Below are 16,407 nucleotides of genomic sequence, written 5' to 3' on the forward strand. Positions count from 1 at the left end.
GTTTTGTTGTTGTTTTTTCCGAAACAGAAAATTTAGAACAAGTTATTGGAAACATAAATTTGTACATTGTTTGGTTTTATTTGGGGGGTTGTTGTTTTTCTTTTTCATATTTTGTTGTTTGTTGTATATTTGGGGGATTTTTCATGTCTTGTTGTTGATTTTGTAATAATCATTATAATTAAAGTTAGTTTACATACTTATAGTTAAAAAAATAAGTGTAAAGTGTTCTCTTTTTGTTTATAAATTAGAAAGAAAGAAAAGGAAAAAAAATAAAGTGAAATGTATTTTTTGGAGTGGTTGTTGTGGAATTCTTCCACTTTGTTTTCAAAAACAAAAAAAGAAAAACCAAATAAAAAAATTACAAAATTTCAAAACGAGTAGCAGCAACAGGAAGTGGTGGGGGTTGTCTTTATTGTCACGAAATTTCAGTACAAAAAAACACTCCACCACCCCTTTCTTTGCTGCTACGGGTTGTGAAATTTTTCAAGTCAAGGCATTACAAATATCTAAGCCTTGCTTCTCTTGTCTCTGATTCTTTATTATGTGAGTATAAAAATAATTGAATTTGAAATTGTCTTTAAAGAGAACAAAAAACCATCATCTTTTTTTCTTCATTTTTCTTTTTGTGGAGGAAGCAAAATTACAATTTTTTCTTTTGTTTTCTTATACGTTGAGAATTTAAAAAAATAGTATAGTTGCGCGTCATATTATTATCGTTTATGGAGCATTTATCTAACATAACGCTCCGTTTTTTGTTTTGTTTTACACTAAAAAATACATCTTAAAAACTCGTTCATTTTCTGGCTATCTTCTTCCCACCACACATCCAGGTAGTAGTTAACCCAAAACGGGAAGAAAGTGGCAGCAAAGTATATTTTCTTCTTTCTCTTATCTTCTCTTCTTCTGCATAATTTTTACATCAAGCGACATTTCTCTTCACCCTGTTGCTGTTGTTCAGGATCACCTTGCTGATGGTAGAGATCCTCATTGCCCACACCATCATAAACGGAAACACTGTGACGTCCACTGCTGCTGGGTCCAGTGGTGCGATGACGCGACACATGACGTATAACCGTACGCTTAAGCCTCTCAGCACCGGCAACTTCCTCACCATCGGCATTAAACAGTGATGTCTTTATACTCTCACCACTCTGCCATTTTTGTGATTTCATAACGATATTGGTTGGTGGTTCGTGAGTTACACCCGTAACATCCGACGACCATACCGTTATAGTAGCACCACCATCAATTTTAACTGTACGATGGAATTTAAAGGTGTTCTCCTTGCCATCGGCATTACGCTTCAGTTGCCAGCCACCAATTTGTACTTCATTGGTACCCTTATTGTGTACCTTGACAAATTTACCCTCGGGATCGAATTCGGAAATTTCAATATCACCCTTTGCACTACTGGTTACAAAGTATTCGGATTGGCTAACATCTTCGGATTCATCGACAACGGTACGTTTACGTTTGAAGGCACCCGAGGCAGTAGAGGGTGCGCGCATTGGGGTCTTACGATGTGGTGTGGCACGTGTTGAACGCAACGATTGACTGAACGAACTGGCCGATGCTGAGCCGGGTCCAGGTGTAATATTTAAACGAGTTTCTTCACCGCACAATAATTTGTCGTAGGCAGCAATTTCCAAATCCAATGAAACCTAAAAGGTGAGAGGAGGAAGAAAAATAAATTAATTTTGAAAATATCGATTGGGGTCTTCACATTCAAAGATAATAATAAATGATCGAGTGTATATCTTCTATAAATAAAAAAACCTATGGAGGACCTCATAAAGGTCTAGCAAAGATAGAAAAACCGGCAAGAGAAAAAACATTAATAGAGTTCCTACAGATGTGCTATCTGTAGACATCCACCATTTTTTATAAAGGAAACCCCCAAATAAGTCTTCAGACTTTAAACGCAATACCTACAATAGACCCAATACAACATCCAAAGTTCTTCATTCGTTCTATAAATAAAATGGTTTCAGATTCTCTACAGGTGGAAGTCCTCTTTAATGCCTTAAGGACTTCTAACAACAAAAGACATACAATAGGGACTAAAAGACCTTTGTTAAATCTTCTATAAATGGGAGACCCACAATACCTCTTCAAATAAATGATCTAAAATATGTGTTCTATAAATAAACTATTTTCTTTAGATCCTCTAGAGGCCTAAATTAGGTCTTTTAAAAATAGAAGACCTTCATTAGGAAATCATTTTCATAGCAAAAACCTATATAAGTATCCTATAAAGAGAACATTTGAATACAATTTCTACTAATCTGCTATCTGTTGACCTTCAATATTTTTTTCTTTAAAATCAGACCATCGATAAATCTTTGAATTATAAATTAAAGTATTCTATCCTAAGTAAAACTTCAATATAGAGCTTGTCTTATACATATAGGTGTTGTGCAGCAATAGACCATATATTTTTTTTAGACCTAAAATATATATTTTATAGATAGAATATCTTCATTAGTTCTTCTATAAATTGGAAATATTTGGTATTCTATAAATAGACAACCTACATTAGGCGGCATTTAAAAGCAATTACTTTCATTAGTTCAATTAGGTTTAGGTTAGGTCTCCTACGGTAATTTTATAAGCTTTAAAATTATGCTTATTTTATATTAACCGGATCCGTAGAACCGGATATAACCGGGTATAAGCTTTAAAATGATACCCATTTTATATTAACCGAATCTGTAGAACCGGATATAACCGGGTAGCCTTACCCGAAATAACCGGGTACGTCCCCCAAGAAAAAAAATTATATGCCATATGCCCCAGTACCCTTTGGAAGGTACTGAGGGCTTAAACGTCTCAGTCGCCAGCTCCCTAGATGTGCTAGGGCCTTCAACAGTTGTCTCCTTTGAAAGGTGGGGTGGTCTTCGCACTAGGTCTAGGAATCCGTTCAATCAAGAAGTCCCTCGCAATATCATTCGGATAGTTCCTGGAGAACTTCCTTGGCATTGACTTGTCTAGCAGTTCCTGATACTGAAGATTCATCCATCTTAACGACGGGAGTCTCATCAGTCCCAGTCTCCGCTTCGACAGCCAACTGCTTGAGAAGTCTCGCAATGTCACTACATGAAGATGGAGTTCGGATCCTCAACCTCGCCACGGCTATCACCCCCAATCATCATCTGGGAGGACTCAACTTGCTCCTGAGGGGACACCAGGATAGCTACCGTGTTCGTCACCGTAGTGCTAATGACTGTAGTTTCCACGATGTCTTCCTCGTCTAACAAGGGAGAGTCGTTCCAGAGTTGATTCGGGATGCTCTCCCGACTAAGGCGGAAGGAGCCGGTTTCCTTTAGTAAATTGAGGAAAAGATCCGTCTGCCTTTTCAGACATTCGTTCACGTCGTCGAGAGTAACAGGACTTGAGACAAAAGAAAGGTCCAGGGGATTAGCTTGGACCATCAACATGCGTTGAGTTGATTCGGGATGCTCTCCTGACTAGGGCGGAAGGAGCCGGTTTCCTCAAGTAAATTGAGAAGAACCGTCTGCCTCTCCAAGCTTTCGTTCACGTCGTCGAGAATAACAGGATTGGAGGCAAAAGAGAGGTCTAGGGGATTAGTTTGGGCCGTCAACATGTGTGGGAGTTCATTGATGTCTGACCTTGTAGAGTTCGAGACTGAGGGTGTCATGGCAACCACACCAGCATCAGTCGAAAAATCGCATACCATATTGTTTTTAGAAGAGTGGGGAGAATGAATCAATCAGCAGACCCTTCATAGGTATTTTGATGGCACGCCTTTTCCCATCGGAAGTTACATTATTTTTGCATTGAAAATTGACTTTGATTTTGCTATCCGTTACCTAGATAATTGGTGGTGTTCCTTACAGAAAATTTCCAATATAAAACCTAATTTTTACATAGCTTAATTTCGGTATGTCCTAGCCAAATTCTCCAACTTGCAGTTTTGTAACTCCTTTTTCTACTGGCTGCAATTTACAATTTCATAGCCCCCATTTGACTCGATTTTAGAAATTCAAAATGTCAAACTCATGGTGAAATGTATAAAAAATTTCGTCCGTGCAAAATTTATGGCCCATTTTACATCTCTCATAATTACCTTAATATCCATAAGATCTTGATATTCTTGCAACTGTTGGGCCATTTCATCGCGTAGACGTTGCAATTCCGCTTCCAAACTGGCGATGTCAGTGACATGACGAGTACGTTCATTATCCAACAATTGTTCCAAATCACGAATGCGGGCATTCAGAGCAGCATTTGTTGATTCCAGTTCATTGATGCGGCTGTTCAAGCTATCAATACGGGTGCGTGTGGCACGCAACTCTTCAATGGCACTCGAGGCAGCACCGGAATTACGATTAGCCGCAGCCTGAAGACTCTTAATCTTCTGCTCATAGAGCATTTCAATTTCATCACGATTTGCACGCATTTGTCCTTCGTATTGTTCACGTAACTCCTGCAGAGATTGTTGTAATTTAGCCTCATACTGTTCGGAGAGGCGTCCATCAATTTCACTGATTTCCACTTGGCGACGAGAGCGTGTCTCGTTGATTTCTTGCGAATGAATTTGATCCTTAAAGGTAAGCTCTTCGCGTAGACTCTGAATGTTATTCTCCAAATCGACACGGGCCAATGTTTCATCTTCCAAATGTTTACGGGCCTCATCCAGCTGCTTGCGTAGACGTTCAAGTTCCTTTTGGCATTCGTTGAGATCGTCAACGGCCTTTTTGCGATCGGCATTTGCAGCATTATATTTGGCGCTCAAGTCGGCAGCACGTGACTCATACATACGAGCATTTCCTAAAAGAAAACAACAACAGACACTGTGTTAATTAAAATCGAAAAAAAAAAATCCGTTGAAAAAAAATTAAATACAATTTGCAAAATAAAACAGCAATTGTTGCAAGTATGGCAACTCTTGACATTGGCACTGTATTAACAAATGTCACCCGCATCTTATACAAAAATTCTCTCATTCGTTTTCTCTCTCACACACACAACAGCCTGCTTCGGCCAGCCATCGCAAATTGTCAAATATAGAATATTGACATAAAAAAATTAAAAAAAAACTGGCATGAAAAAATAAAAACACATGTACAGGCCGGCAACCGACGGACCGACCAAAGCAAAGCCGCTGATAAACCAGAATAAGAACAACAACAAAAAGCACACACACCACAACACAGCGACAACAACAACAAAATCTACATAACACTCACCTTCAGCAATAGAACAGTCCTTGGTTTTCCTATCCAATCTGGCCTTCAATTCTTCATTCTCCTCCCATAGACGTTTAATGTCAATTTCCAATTTGGCCTTTTCACGGGCCGTATCGTCCAACAAGCGGCGGGCATCACTCAGCTCATTTTCGTACATCGATTTGATGTTGGTGGATTCACGCGTTATGGTGTCGCGTGTTGTTTGCACTTCGATAGAGAGGCGGGCATTTTCCGTTTCCAAATTGCGTACGCGATCAATGTAGGCGGCCAGACGATCGTTCAGATTCTGCAATTCAGCCTTTTCCACTAGACGTGAATGGCGTGTGGGGCTCAATGGGCTGGAGGGACGATTTGAGCCAGTAATCAATGGTGTACTGGTGCCACCCGGCTGGGGCGTGGCAGTACCCGCGCGTTTTGATTTCGTTGCCATTATTAAGTTATTTTAATTTGTTGTTTCACAATATTTTGTAATAATTTATGTTATGTTATTTTTTCACTTGACAAATTGCGGTTGTCTTCTATAGGTGGTCTGCTTGCTTCTTCTTCTTTTTATTTATTTTTTCAATTTTCTTCTTCTGCTTTCTTATTTTATTAGCCGTTGTTGTTTTTCTGTCAACTACTAAATACGAGTAGAGAGTAAAGTAGCATTAATACTCAAATGACCGCGTAGAACTGATTAAATTCCACAGCGTCAAACGTGTACGCGACGAACAAGATTAGATACACACACACGAACGCACAGAGTAACGAAAGTCACGGACAGCAAACGTTTGGCAGATAGATACGCACGCAACAACACCACAAATCAAACTGGCAAAAGTACGTTTCAACCAACCGCCGCATTTGTTGTATGCCGGGCATTTTAGTACAGTTGCGACAACTGAGTGTGTTTGTGTTGTGTTTATGTTTGGGTTTTTGAGTGAAAAGTGTTGCCACACGTTAATGTTTATGACAGAGTTTGACCTTCCACAACAAAACATGAGGATGATTTGAATAAATTTGGCCGAATTGTAGTGGCTTATTTGTTTACGTTAATTCTTTTATAGTACGTTTACATTGCACCGGATGAAGTTAACCCAGTGCGTTTTAATTGTTAATTCCATTACACATTTGTCAAATTAATCCTCATAAAGTAGGATAACCCGGCAAAAAGAGTTCTAATGTACATGTCGTTTTAGGTAAATTTAATCGATTTTTTCTGACCGTCTGTAGAACTTCAATATTTTTATTAATGAGTAAAACGGCATTTACATTAGAACTTTTTACCGGGTTTAATTAGTTAACGCGTATTATTTGACATATATGCAATGGAGTTGACAATTTATACCCACTGGGTTAACGAAATCCAGTACAATGTAAACGTATATAATTCTTCGGAAGTGTTTCTAAATACAGAAATATTTCAATAGTTTTGATAAGGGACCAAAACTGGTGGCCAAAACGAAAGGAACTAAAATTGCAAAGATATAAAATGCTGCATAACTTTTTTCAAAAATAAAGATATTATATTGATTTTTTCAGTTTTAAATCGGGTACTTTATTTATTAGGAAATAAATAATAATTTTTGTTTATGGGAATTGTATTAATTTATACTTGGGAAAAACTGAAACCACTCCACAGGACAAGCAGATAAGCTCTAAATTTTAGTTATTTTTACCGTTATGTTTTGGTTTCTACTCCCATTTCGATTCTTATAGATCATTTTATTAAAATAGCATGCGTGTATTTTTCAATTAAGGGAAACGGGTCAAAATTTGGAACCGATTGGATTATTAGTTTTTGAGTTATCTTGCCCGCCATTCGTAAAATCACAGCTTCGAGAAAAATGGGTTTAGAGTTTGAGAATCACCCTTTACTATATGCTGACAAAACAAGTCTGCTATAGATTTTCTTCGCACAAATTATTTAATGGAGATCCCCTCTCTTCCAAAATGTTCAAGACGCAAGGAATACTACACCCAAAAAAAAAAAGATTACTTTAGTTTTGACCACGCAAAAATTGGTTCAATTTAGTATTCCATAGAATATTTTTTCATTTCAAGATCGTTTTTTTGTATATATTTTTTAATGAAAAAAAATTAAAATATATTTCTGAAAAAAAAAACGTTCACTATAACTTTATTTTCAAAAAAAGTTACATGTTATAGATTCAGTTTGCATTCAGTTACTTTAGTTTTGGCCACCAGTTTACATAAACCTTTCTTTATATAGTAGGATACTTTAATTGTACTTTGTAAAGGACAGTTTTCGGAATGGGACCCAAGTCCATTGGAAACAAAATAAATCGGAATCAATCAATCAAAAAACTATTTTAATTAACAGGAGATTCTGTCGCGTAGCCAATGTTGGTATCTGTCCGTCCATAGGAGAAAGGCTTAAATGACCGGCCAAAGCCAGGAGATTCTTTTGCGTAGCCGGTGTTTGTATCTGTTTATATGAGAAGGACATAAATCTCCGGCCGAAGGCCCGTTTTTACTAAACTAGAGTTAAGCCGAATTAAGTCCAAAGATGGGACTCATTGGTCCAGAAACTCCTAAATAGAATATTTTTTGGTGTAGTCGGCCTTTGGCCGGGGATTTAAGGCTTTCATCTATGGACAGATACCAACATCGGCTACGCGACAGGTTCTAAGGCCCATATCTTTTGAAATCGGTTGCTGCTTACGAGAGTTATCGTGCGCACCATATAGACAGACGGACGGACATGTGTAAATCGACTCCATTTATTTTTGCACATTTTCACCGTATCAAAGTGTATATAGCATTGTCGAGTACTGTAGTGCGAACCAATATATTCTAATTAATTTGATCCATTCTGTTCTTAAATTCCAATCTGGCAGCTTTGCTATTATTGGTTTTTAATAATCTGGTTAATATTCCTTGCATATAAATTTCTCTCATTTCCTGTTTGTGAGCGTTTTTATGCATGTGGTTGTGTATAGCGGCGGCTGGGAAATTTTGTTCGCAGCCTATCTGTATTAGTGTATGTCTCAATTGATTTTGAGTTAACGAGTCCAAACGATACTCAAAAAAAAAAAAAAATACTCAAAGAAATTGTTGTTAGGGCTTTGAGTAATACCGGTTGCGAAAAAAGAATGTAGGGGAAAATACCGGTTCCTTCACTTTCCCCATATATTTCTTTTCTTATGCTTTCTTTTTTGTTTATATTTGTTGCTTTGCTTCTATTTTAACCACTATCACTACCTTGACTCTATTTTTTTGTTGAAATGCCGGGTCACTTATTTCCTTCTTTTTTTCACTTCTTTCGTAAAGAGAACACTTTCACAATGTTATGAGATTTGTTTTTTAATAAATTTGTTAAGATCTTTAGTAAGATTTTGTATTATTTTCAAAGAAATTAAATATGAAGAAAAACAAACGTAATGAATTATCGGTAGTTTATAGAGTTGGGTAGTTCCGGAACGAACTAGTTCATTGGAACTATTCCGAGAAAGGAACGAACGGAACTAGTTCCAGTTCTTTAATTAATATAATTCCTTTCTCTGATCCAGTTCCTTTTTTGAACTATTTGAAGCAAAGGAACTGTATGGAGCAAAGGAACTATAAAGAGCAAAGGAACTATATGGAGCAAAGGAACTATTTGGAGCATAGGAACTATAAAGAGCAAAGGAACTATATGGAGCAAAGGAACTATATATGGAAAAACGAAAAAAAGAATGATGAAAGAGAGAGATTCAAAAGAACTATGTAGGAGTCGGAACTATATGGAGCAAAGAAATTGTATGGACTAAAGGAATTATATGGAGCAAAGGTACTATATGGATCAAAGGAACTATATGGAGCAAAGGAACTATATATGGAAAACGAAAAAAAAAAAATAATAAAAGAGAGAGAGAGATTCAAAAGAACAGTGGGAAGCCTCCAAGACTCCAGCCTTCATAAAATTCGCTTGTTAATCGTCGTTCTGCCAAGACTCAAGCGACGTCGTACGCAAACCTTCGCCAACAAATGGTCTGTTCCAGTACTTTTTATACCCTCCACCATAGTATGGAGGGTATATTAATTTTGTCATTCCGTTTGTAACTCATCGAAATATTCATTTCCGACCCTATAAAGTATATATATTCTTGATCAGGGTAAAATTCTAAGACGATCTAGCCATGTCCGTCCGTCTGTTGTAATCACGCTATCTTCTGAAGGAATTGAGATAGGGTGCTGAAATTTTGCATAGGGTTGTCTTTTGTCTGCAGGCAGGTCAAGTTCGAAGATGGGATATATCGGTCCACGTTTAGGCATAGCTCCCATATAAGGGTACCCCCAATTTTCGGTATTTTGGGGTTATTGAGCGCGTTTTTCAAGCGAATTTGTAGTAAATGTATCCACAAAAAATTATAAATATAGGTCCACTTTTTCTTGTAGCCCCCATATAACGGTACCTCCTAATTTTCAGTATTTTTTGGGTTTTTATCGTATTTTTCACCGAATTGGCTGTAATTTAGTATTTTGAGTTCTTAGCAGGTACCAAATCTCTCCACAAAAAAATTTAAATATAGGTCAATTTTTTCGGATATCCCCCATATAAGGGTACCCCCCAATTTCGGTATTTTGGGGTTTTTGAGCGCGCTTTTCAACCGAATTCGCTGCAATTTTGTACATTGGGTTCATATTGCGTACCAAATATCTCTACTAAAAATTATAAATATCGGCCCACTTTTTCTGGTAGCCCCCATATAAGGGCACCCCAAATTTTCGGTATTTTGAGGTTCTTAAGCGCGATTTTTTTGCAATTATTGATCAGTTTAACAATATTTTTTATTATTTAGAATATTTGAATTAACATATATTTAAATAAAAAATATATGACGGAAAACATAGTAAGTATAAGCCGCGTACATACGATTAATTTGTTACGATAGTTTGGCCCAAAACTTAAACGCCATTTACATTAAAACTTTTTAGTGAGTTAATGTGCGTTTAGATTTACGTAATCCACTCGATCTCAATCGTCAATTCCATAGCGTATACGTCAAATATAATCCACTGGATTTGGGAACATGATTAAGGTACGTTAAGATTTACGAAATTCAATCGATCTCAAATGTCAATTCCATTGCTTATATGTCAAATATAATCCACTGGATTTGTGAACAGAATTAACTTGACATCTACGCAATGGAATTGACATCTAAGATCGAGTGGATTTAGTAGTCTAAACTTAGCCTTAAGGTGATGTGGGAAATTCGAGACAGCAAGTATGTAAATAATTTAAAATTGTATTAAAAATATAAAATATTTTCCGGACCAAAATGTACGTAAAAAGGACCAATGTTAAAAATGGAAATGGACCGAAATGGCCAATCATCGGACACATTTTGTATTTTTTAGAAATTAGTTTAAATTATATACAATGGAGGAGCATGTATGTTACCTACTGAATTTAATCCCAAACTAAAAAACATTTCAATATTTCAGATCCATCAACCAATTTTATTGATTCAATTAAATCTCTAAGTTTTTGTTGTGTGTGCTTTGTTTTCCTTCTTCATTTTTTTAAATAATAATACAACTTATGTTTAAAAACATTTGCTAATGGAATCGAAAGTAAGCCTCCTAGACGACGATAGTTTATACAAACATACACAAAACTATACATATTTTTGTACATCATTCTTCAGCGATGTACATACATACCGACGATTTTCACATGCAATTTTGGTAAATAATGTTAATTAGTAATTTTATTTTGTTTGTTGTTGTTGTTTTTTTTCAACATTTCTTAATAATACTACACTACATACTTAAGCTTGTAATAAAAACTCATTGACATGCGTTGCAACACGTTCCGGTGTCACGAGATGCAAATGATGTGTTCCAGGTACAATTTTATATATCACAAGTTCCGCATTTTCTTTAAGTATTTCAATCACATTATCATAGACATGTGGATTTTCAAATTTCATACCGGGATCACCGCGTATATTGAGAACTTTACAGCGTATACGTTTCGCATAGGCATAGACTTGATCGGCGGTAAACATGCCCAAGAGGGAGACTTTTAGTCGTAAATCTCTGGAAAAATGATAACCATCAGCACTGATATGTTGTGGTGCCACTTCCATGCCACGTTCTATTAAATATTTTACCGACGCCTCATCGACGGAACCATCATAGGCATCGAGCACTAGCTTTGTCATTTCACTATAAGAATAACAAGGTACTTTAGTTTCCGGCAATGTTTCATAGTCAAGAAATTTGTCCAGGGCCCAGCCTGTGGTCTCCGCCTGACGATCAATGCTGCGCACCGTCGGTCCGGCAATATCGAAATTTATTAGCTTCTCAACTTCTGCCGGAAAACTGGCAGCATACATAAAGGTTAAAGCACCACCCAACGAATGACCCATTAGGGTAACACGTTTCCAGCCATATTTACGTACAATGCGACGTATTAAACAGATGCCATCCCAAAAGAGGAAATATTGCATACCTTTGGGGTAGTGTGATGATTTACCATGGCCGGGTAAATCAATACATAATACGGGAATTTCTGGAGGCATCAAGGGGCACAGGCGATCAAATGTACCACAATTATCTTGCCAACCGTGTAAGGCCAAAATGGGTTGTTTGTTGCGACTACCCCACCATTTGCCTGCAAAAAAGAAAATCATGTAATAATTTGAATTAGTTTTATATCGTGAACAAAAAATCTTATAGAGAATAACCGGCAGAACATGTGCGACAAAACAAAAGCCACATCCGTTGCCCTATTCATTTAGTATGTAGAATAAAATAGGAAAATTATTAATTAATGTCATGAAATTCATTTATTTTGCGTCATAATTAATTATCAACAACAACAAATAACAAGTAAAAGCGTCGATAAGTTCAACCGGGCCAATTGTTTTATACCCTCCACTATGAAGTGGATTTTATGCGGTCAGAAGATGATGAAATACCAAACCAAACAGAAACTCAGGTTGGAAAATTGGGCTGAGACCTAGAATTTACCATCGTATGGGAGCTATGTGGACACCTGGACTTATATTGAAAATGTTATGTGAAGAAGTCACGATCAAAATACATGTTCAGTTTGATGACTTTGTCAATATATTCTGAATATATGGTGTGTGTCGTGAGAGCTTTGGTAGCAGGAGGGACATCCATTTAGGATTCCGGGTACAATTCGCTCTCAATACGAATTGATAACATTGATATAATCGGATCTTAGTTGTGCCAGAATTTAACAGAGTTGCCTATGAAGAAGCTTCTGACTTTTCGAAATTGCAGGAAGATGTTGAAATTGTTGAAGAGACCGCCTGTTGATGCAAGGATTCGCTATCGACGATCTGTTGACGTCCGATGGAATGACGTCTTGGATGCCTTCATGACTTTATTCCTAGATTTTACCTTCTGGTGGACATAGTTGGAATGCGAGGAGATTATCGAAGACCAACCCAAAGACATGCTGAGCACTAAGATTGTCTTCATAGATTTCTGTTCCATTAGCTAAAACATCAGCAAAACCGATTTTTATTAGCAAGTTTCTCAGGTATATTGTTTCCTTTGATGCCGCAGATATAGCCATGTATTCTGCTTCTGTACTGCTCAATGCGGCTGTCTGTGGTGTTTTTGATTCGTATGATACTGCTGCGCTAGCTAAAATATTTGTGTATCCCGTATATGATCTCCTATCGTCTGAACTACTTTCCCAATCAGCGTCTGCAAAACCTTGTAACAGTATGAAGAATGTCTGGACGGGAGTAAATTGTTATATACATCAATGAATCTATACGTGATTGATATTTGGTTTCATCCACTTTGATGCAATTGGAACAATCTTGAAAATTTCTATATTTTGATCCAGGATCTAAAGGAGTGTTACATTTTCTGGTATTTTTCATATTCTCTGCCGCCAATAACTCTTTAATTATTTTCTTCTGTGATAATCGAATACGTCCAGTTGATACATTTCTTTCTATCTTCATCACCAAGAAATAATTAACTGGTCCCTTGTCAATTATTTCAAATTCTGCCTTAAGGGCAGATTTAATAGAATCAATTGTTCTCATATTGGAACATACACATATACCACTATTATATTATATTCGTCTTTCTTATTAATTACGTTGTACACTTCTCGATCGTACAACGGATAAATCCAATTTTTTTCAATGCAGTATCAAGTTTTCGTTTTTAAGTCGGTTTACTAACTTCCACGTATCATTCTACATTAACGATCCAAATTCATTTAGCATTGCATTCATCCACATATTATTTTATGGTACCGACATCGATTCTTTTCCATCTTTTGGACATATATTAGTATCTTGCGTGGTTTGGGCGTTATTTTAAAATATCCTTTTTCCTGATCTTAGAACTCTGTAATTACAAGCATAGGCTTGTTTATTTTCATCTGTCACTTCATCTACATTTCCGAAATCAAATTGTACGTTCTCAGAATTTTCACGAATTGGCACATATTTCTCTTGTTGGTATTCCAATACAACTATTTTCTCTTATGAAGGCTTTAGGGAAAAAGTCGTACTCGCTGTAACTTTCAACCGACTCTTCTACAATTTTCCTGTTTTAATGTCCAACAACCGATATGCTTTTGATTCAGCTGAATAACCTGTCATAATGCACTCAATACCTTTCGATGCAAACTTTAATTTTCCTGGTATTTTTTTCATCATAATATCTCTGCACCCGAAAATCTTTAAATTTGATACTGTAGGCTTTATTTATCTCCATATTTAAACTGGAGTTTTGCCACATAGATATTTTGTAGGACATATATCCCTAAAATATACAGCAGTATCCACGGCCTCACCGCATAAATTTTCACCTAGATTTGAATTAATTGTCATACATCGGGCCATTTCCACTAATGTGCGGTTGGCCCTTTCCGCCACACCATTCTGCTGTGGAGTATATTCATCCGTAAATTGTCTTGTAATTCGAAGATTATCTAGATTAACGGCAAATTCGGAACTAAGACATTCTTTGCTATTATCACTACGGATTGTTTTTAATTTTTTTGATGTCTGCCTTTCCGCCATTGCAAAAAACTTTATATACATCAACTTTGTTTTTTAGAAAATAATCAAACATTATTCGAAAACAATCGTCACTTAACAGAACAAAATATCTAGTTCCCCCAGCCGATGTTACTCTCATTGGACCACAAACATCCGTTTGAACCAATTCTAGAGGTTCTTTAGCACTAAACGTTGCCTCATTTGGGTCGTAGAAGGCAAAAAAGCCATTTTATAGAACCCTTTATGAGAAACAATTGTGTTCAGTGAAAAAAAACTATCAGTGTTCAATGAGAAGATCTATTGGCCTCGTATAAATCGACATATTGTTTTAATTTAAATCAGCATATTAAATTCCAAGAATAAGCCTCTGACAAAGTCCACATTATAAATCTAAGGGCTTGTTTTTTAATATATTTTGATCTGAATATAGATAACTGCCAAATAACTTCAATATTTGTTGACTCACTCCATATGTGTTATAAACGATTAGATAAAATTGTTTATAAACTATAACGATAATGTAAAAATTGTGAATAGTTCGTAGGTATATATGAGTAATTCCATGTGTTATTACTAACCTTGTACAGTTCCCCATGGTACATCAATGGTAACTTCTTCCCATGAGTCCTGATTGCGTATGGTCGGGCTACCATCTGGAAAGAAAAAAGAATAGAAATATATGAGTCACAAGTACATAATACATAGGTAATAGATTATATATATATAAATATGTGTATCATCTGTATAAAACTATTTTTTTAATAATAAAAACAAACATTCAAAAAAATCCCAGACTTGAAGTGTTGGTTTGATGGACACATTTCCATATAAACATATTAACACACATCTTTTGTTAATATGTTTTTTAGACGCATTGTTGTTGTTTTTTATTTATGTTAAACACAAGACTGTTTTGTGTGTTTGCAATTGTTTTTGTTTTACCTTCATAATGCGGAAGCTTACAAAAAAAATAAAAGAAATCTAATCTGTCTGTGACTCGGCGTAAAAAATCATTCAAAATTTCACGTTAATGGACTTTGAACTTGAACTTTTGGATGTTACCAAAAAAAACCCCCATCCACCATGCAGACATGGAATTTCAATACTCACTCGAGGCTAAACTTTCTCCACCAATCAATCCCTTTATTGTGCCATTAGTTGCATTGGCCGGGGTACTGTTGCTCACGCCATTTGTCGTTTTTGTAGCTTTATCAGTATTAGAATTTTGATTTTCCATTTTGATAGTTTACAATTTTTTTATTATGAAAATTAAATAAAAACCAAATAAAGCTATTCTTTTTAGTTATCAAGAGCAGTTATTTTTTGTTATTGGTTTTCATTAATGTTTTTCTTTATAGTTTAGTAGCAGCTGGCCCAATCTTTCAATGTTAACATAACCGCGCGAGACACAATAAAAACAACAACACTCGATATTGTAGTGCAGAGATTGGCGGAGCGCCCACGGAAGTTTCTGGCTGAAATATCGGAAGATCAAACGGCTACTAAGACCAATTTTGCTATGGTTAACAAAATAAAACAAAAAAAGCATATTGCGAAAGAAAAATTATCAATATAAACAACAGCTGTTTGTCATGGTTGCCATGGCGACGATGACAATTATGACAGTTAACCCCTTAAGGTTATTCATAAAGTATAGTACACATTAAATTAAGGAAAGAACTCTAGTTTAGTAAAAACGATCAGATTTTTCTGAAATTTTTTCCAGAGGTAGGTATTTTTACCTTAATTATGGCGATATATTCTTTTCTTGGGGGACGTACCCAGTTATTTGACCCGTAAGTTCGGGTACGGGTACCCGGTTCTACGGATCCGGTTAATATAAAATGGGTATCATTTTAAAGGTTATAAAAATACCTTTCCATTAATCCAAAAACAGATACAGCCACACATAACACCATTTTGGAAAGGGCAAATTGGGTCTATCATTTGAGTCCGGATTGGAAAGGGACTATAATGGACCCAAAACGGCATATACATTGGAACTTTTTACCGGGTTAACCTACTTTATGAGGATTTATTTGACATATATGCAAAGAAATTGACAATTGAAAACCACTGGGTTAACGAAATCCGGTTAGATGTAAACGTACTACAAGTTCGATTTTTAGTGAGTTTTTCAAAAAATCGGGGACGCTTTGAGATAACCATTATGTTTGGTTATAGTTTGAGATAACCATGGG

General features: G+C 36.2%; 3 protein-coding genes across 3 annotated transcripts in view; 1 reads left to right on the forward strand and 2 right to left on the reverse strand.

The window, feature by feature from the left end:
* Window positions 1-914: 914 nt before the first annotated feature.
* Window positions 915-5,647, reverse strand: LOC133325970 (lamin Dm0). The gene is made up of 3 exons (XM_061534687.1): window positions 5,211-5,647; window positions 4,088-4,791; window positions 915-1,661 (listed from the first exon to the last, which is right to left on the reverse strand). Exons 1-3 carry the CDS (start codon window positions 5,638-5,640, stop codon window positions 915-917), a joined length of 1,881 nt encoding a protein of 626 aa, XP_061390671.1. The 5' UTR covers window positions 5,641-5,647.
* The window catches only part of LOC133326082 (probable proteasome subunit beta type-2), a 29,155-nt gene continuing 15,217 nt past the window's right edge, over window positions 2,470-16,407 (forward strand). The window contains exon 1 of the mRNA XM_061534792.1: window positions 2,470-2,484. The gene's annotated coding sequence lies outside the window, so the exon portion shown is untranslated. The remainder of the gene's footprint in view (window positions 2,485-16,407) is intronic.
* Window positions 10,970-15,443, reverse strand: LOC133326184 (probable serine hydrolase). The gene is made up of 3 exons (XM_061534897.1): window positions 15,317-15,443; window positions 14,785-14,859; window positions 10,970-11,817 (listed from the first exon to the last, which is right to left on the reverse strand). The coding sequence occupies exons 1-3, from the start codon at window positions 15,441-15,443 to the stop codon at window positions 10,970-10,972; spliced, it is 1,050 nt and encodes a 349-aa protein (XP_061390881.1).

Source organism: Musca vetustissima, unplaced genomic scaffold, assembly GCF_032173495.1.
Source record: "Musca vetustissima isolate MV318-11 ecotype Yass unplaced genomic scaffold, APGP_CSIRO_Mvet_v1 utg11761, whole genome shotgun sequence".
Lineage (NCBI taxonomy): Eukaryota > Metazoa > Arthropoda > Insecta > Diptera > Muscidae > Musca > Musca vetustissima.

Coding starts and splice junctions, on each gene's coding strand:
- LOC133325970 (XM_061534687.1), bottom strand. CDS start 5,640: ATGGCAACGAAATCAAAACGCGCGGGTACTGCCACGCCCCAGCCGGGT. Junction 4,792..5,210: donor GGACTGTTCTATTGCTGAAG/GTGAGTGTTATG, acceptor GTTTTCTTTTAG/GAAATGCTCGTATGTATGAG. Junction 1,662..4,087: donor AAGATCTTATGGATATTAAG/GTAATTATGAGA, acceptor CTCACCTTTTAG/GTTTCATTGGATTTGGAAAT.
- LOC133326184 (XM_061534897.1), bottom strand. CDS start 15,443: ATGGAAAATCAAAATTCTAATACTGATAAAGCTACAAAAACGACAAAT. Junction 14,860..15,316: donor TGGAGAAAGTTTAGCCTCGA/GTGAGTATTGAA, acceptor TTTTCTTTCCAG/ATGGTAGCCCGACCATACGC. Junction 11,818..14,784: donor ACCATGGGGAACTGTACAAG/GTTAGTAATAAC, acceptor TCTTTTTTGCAG/GCAAATGGTGGGGTAGTCGC.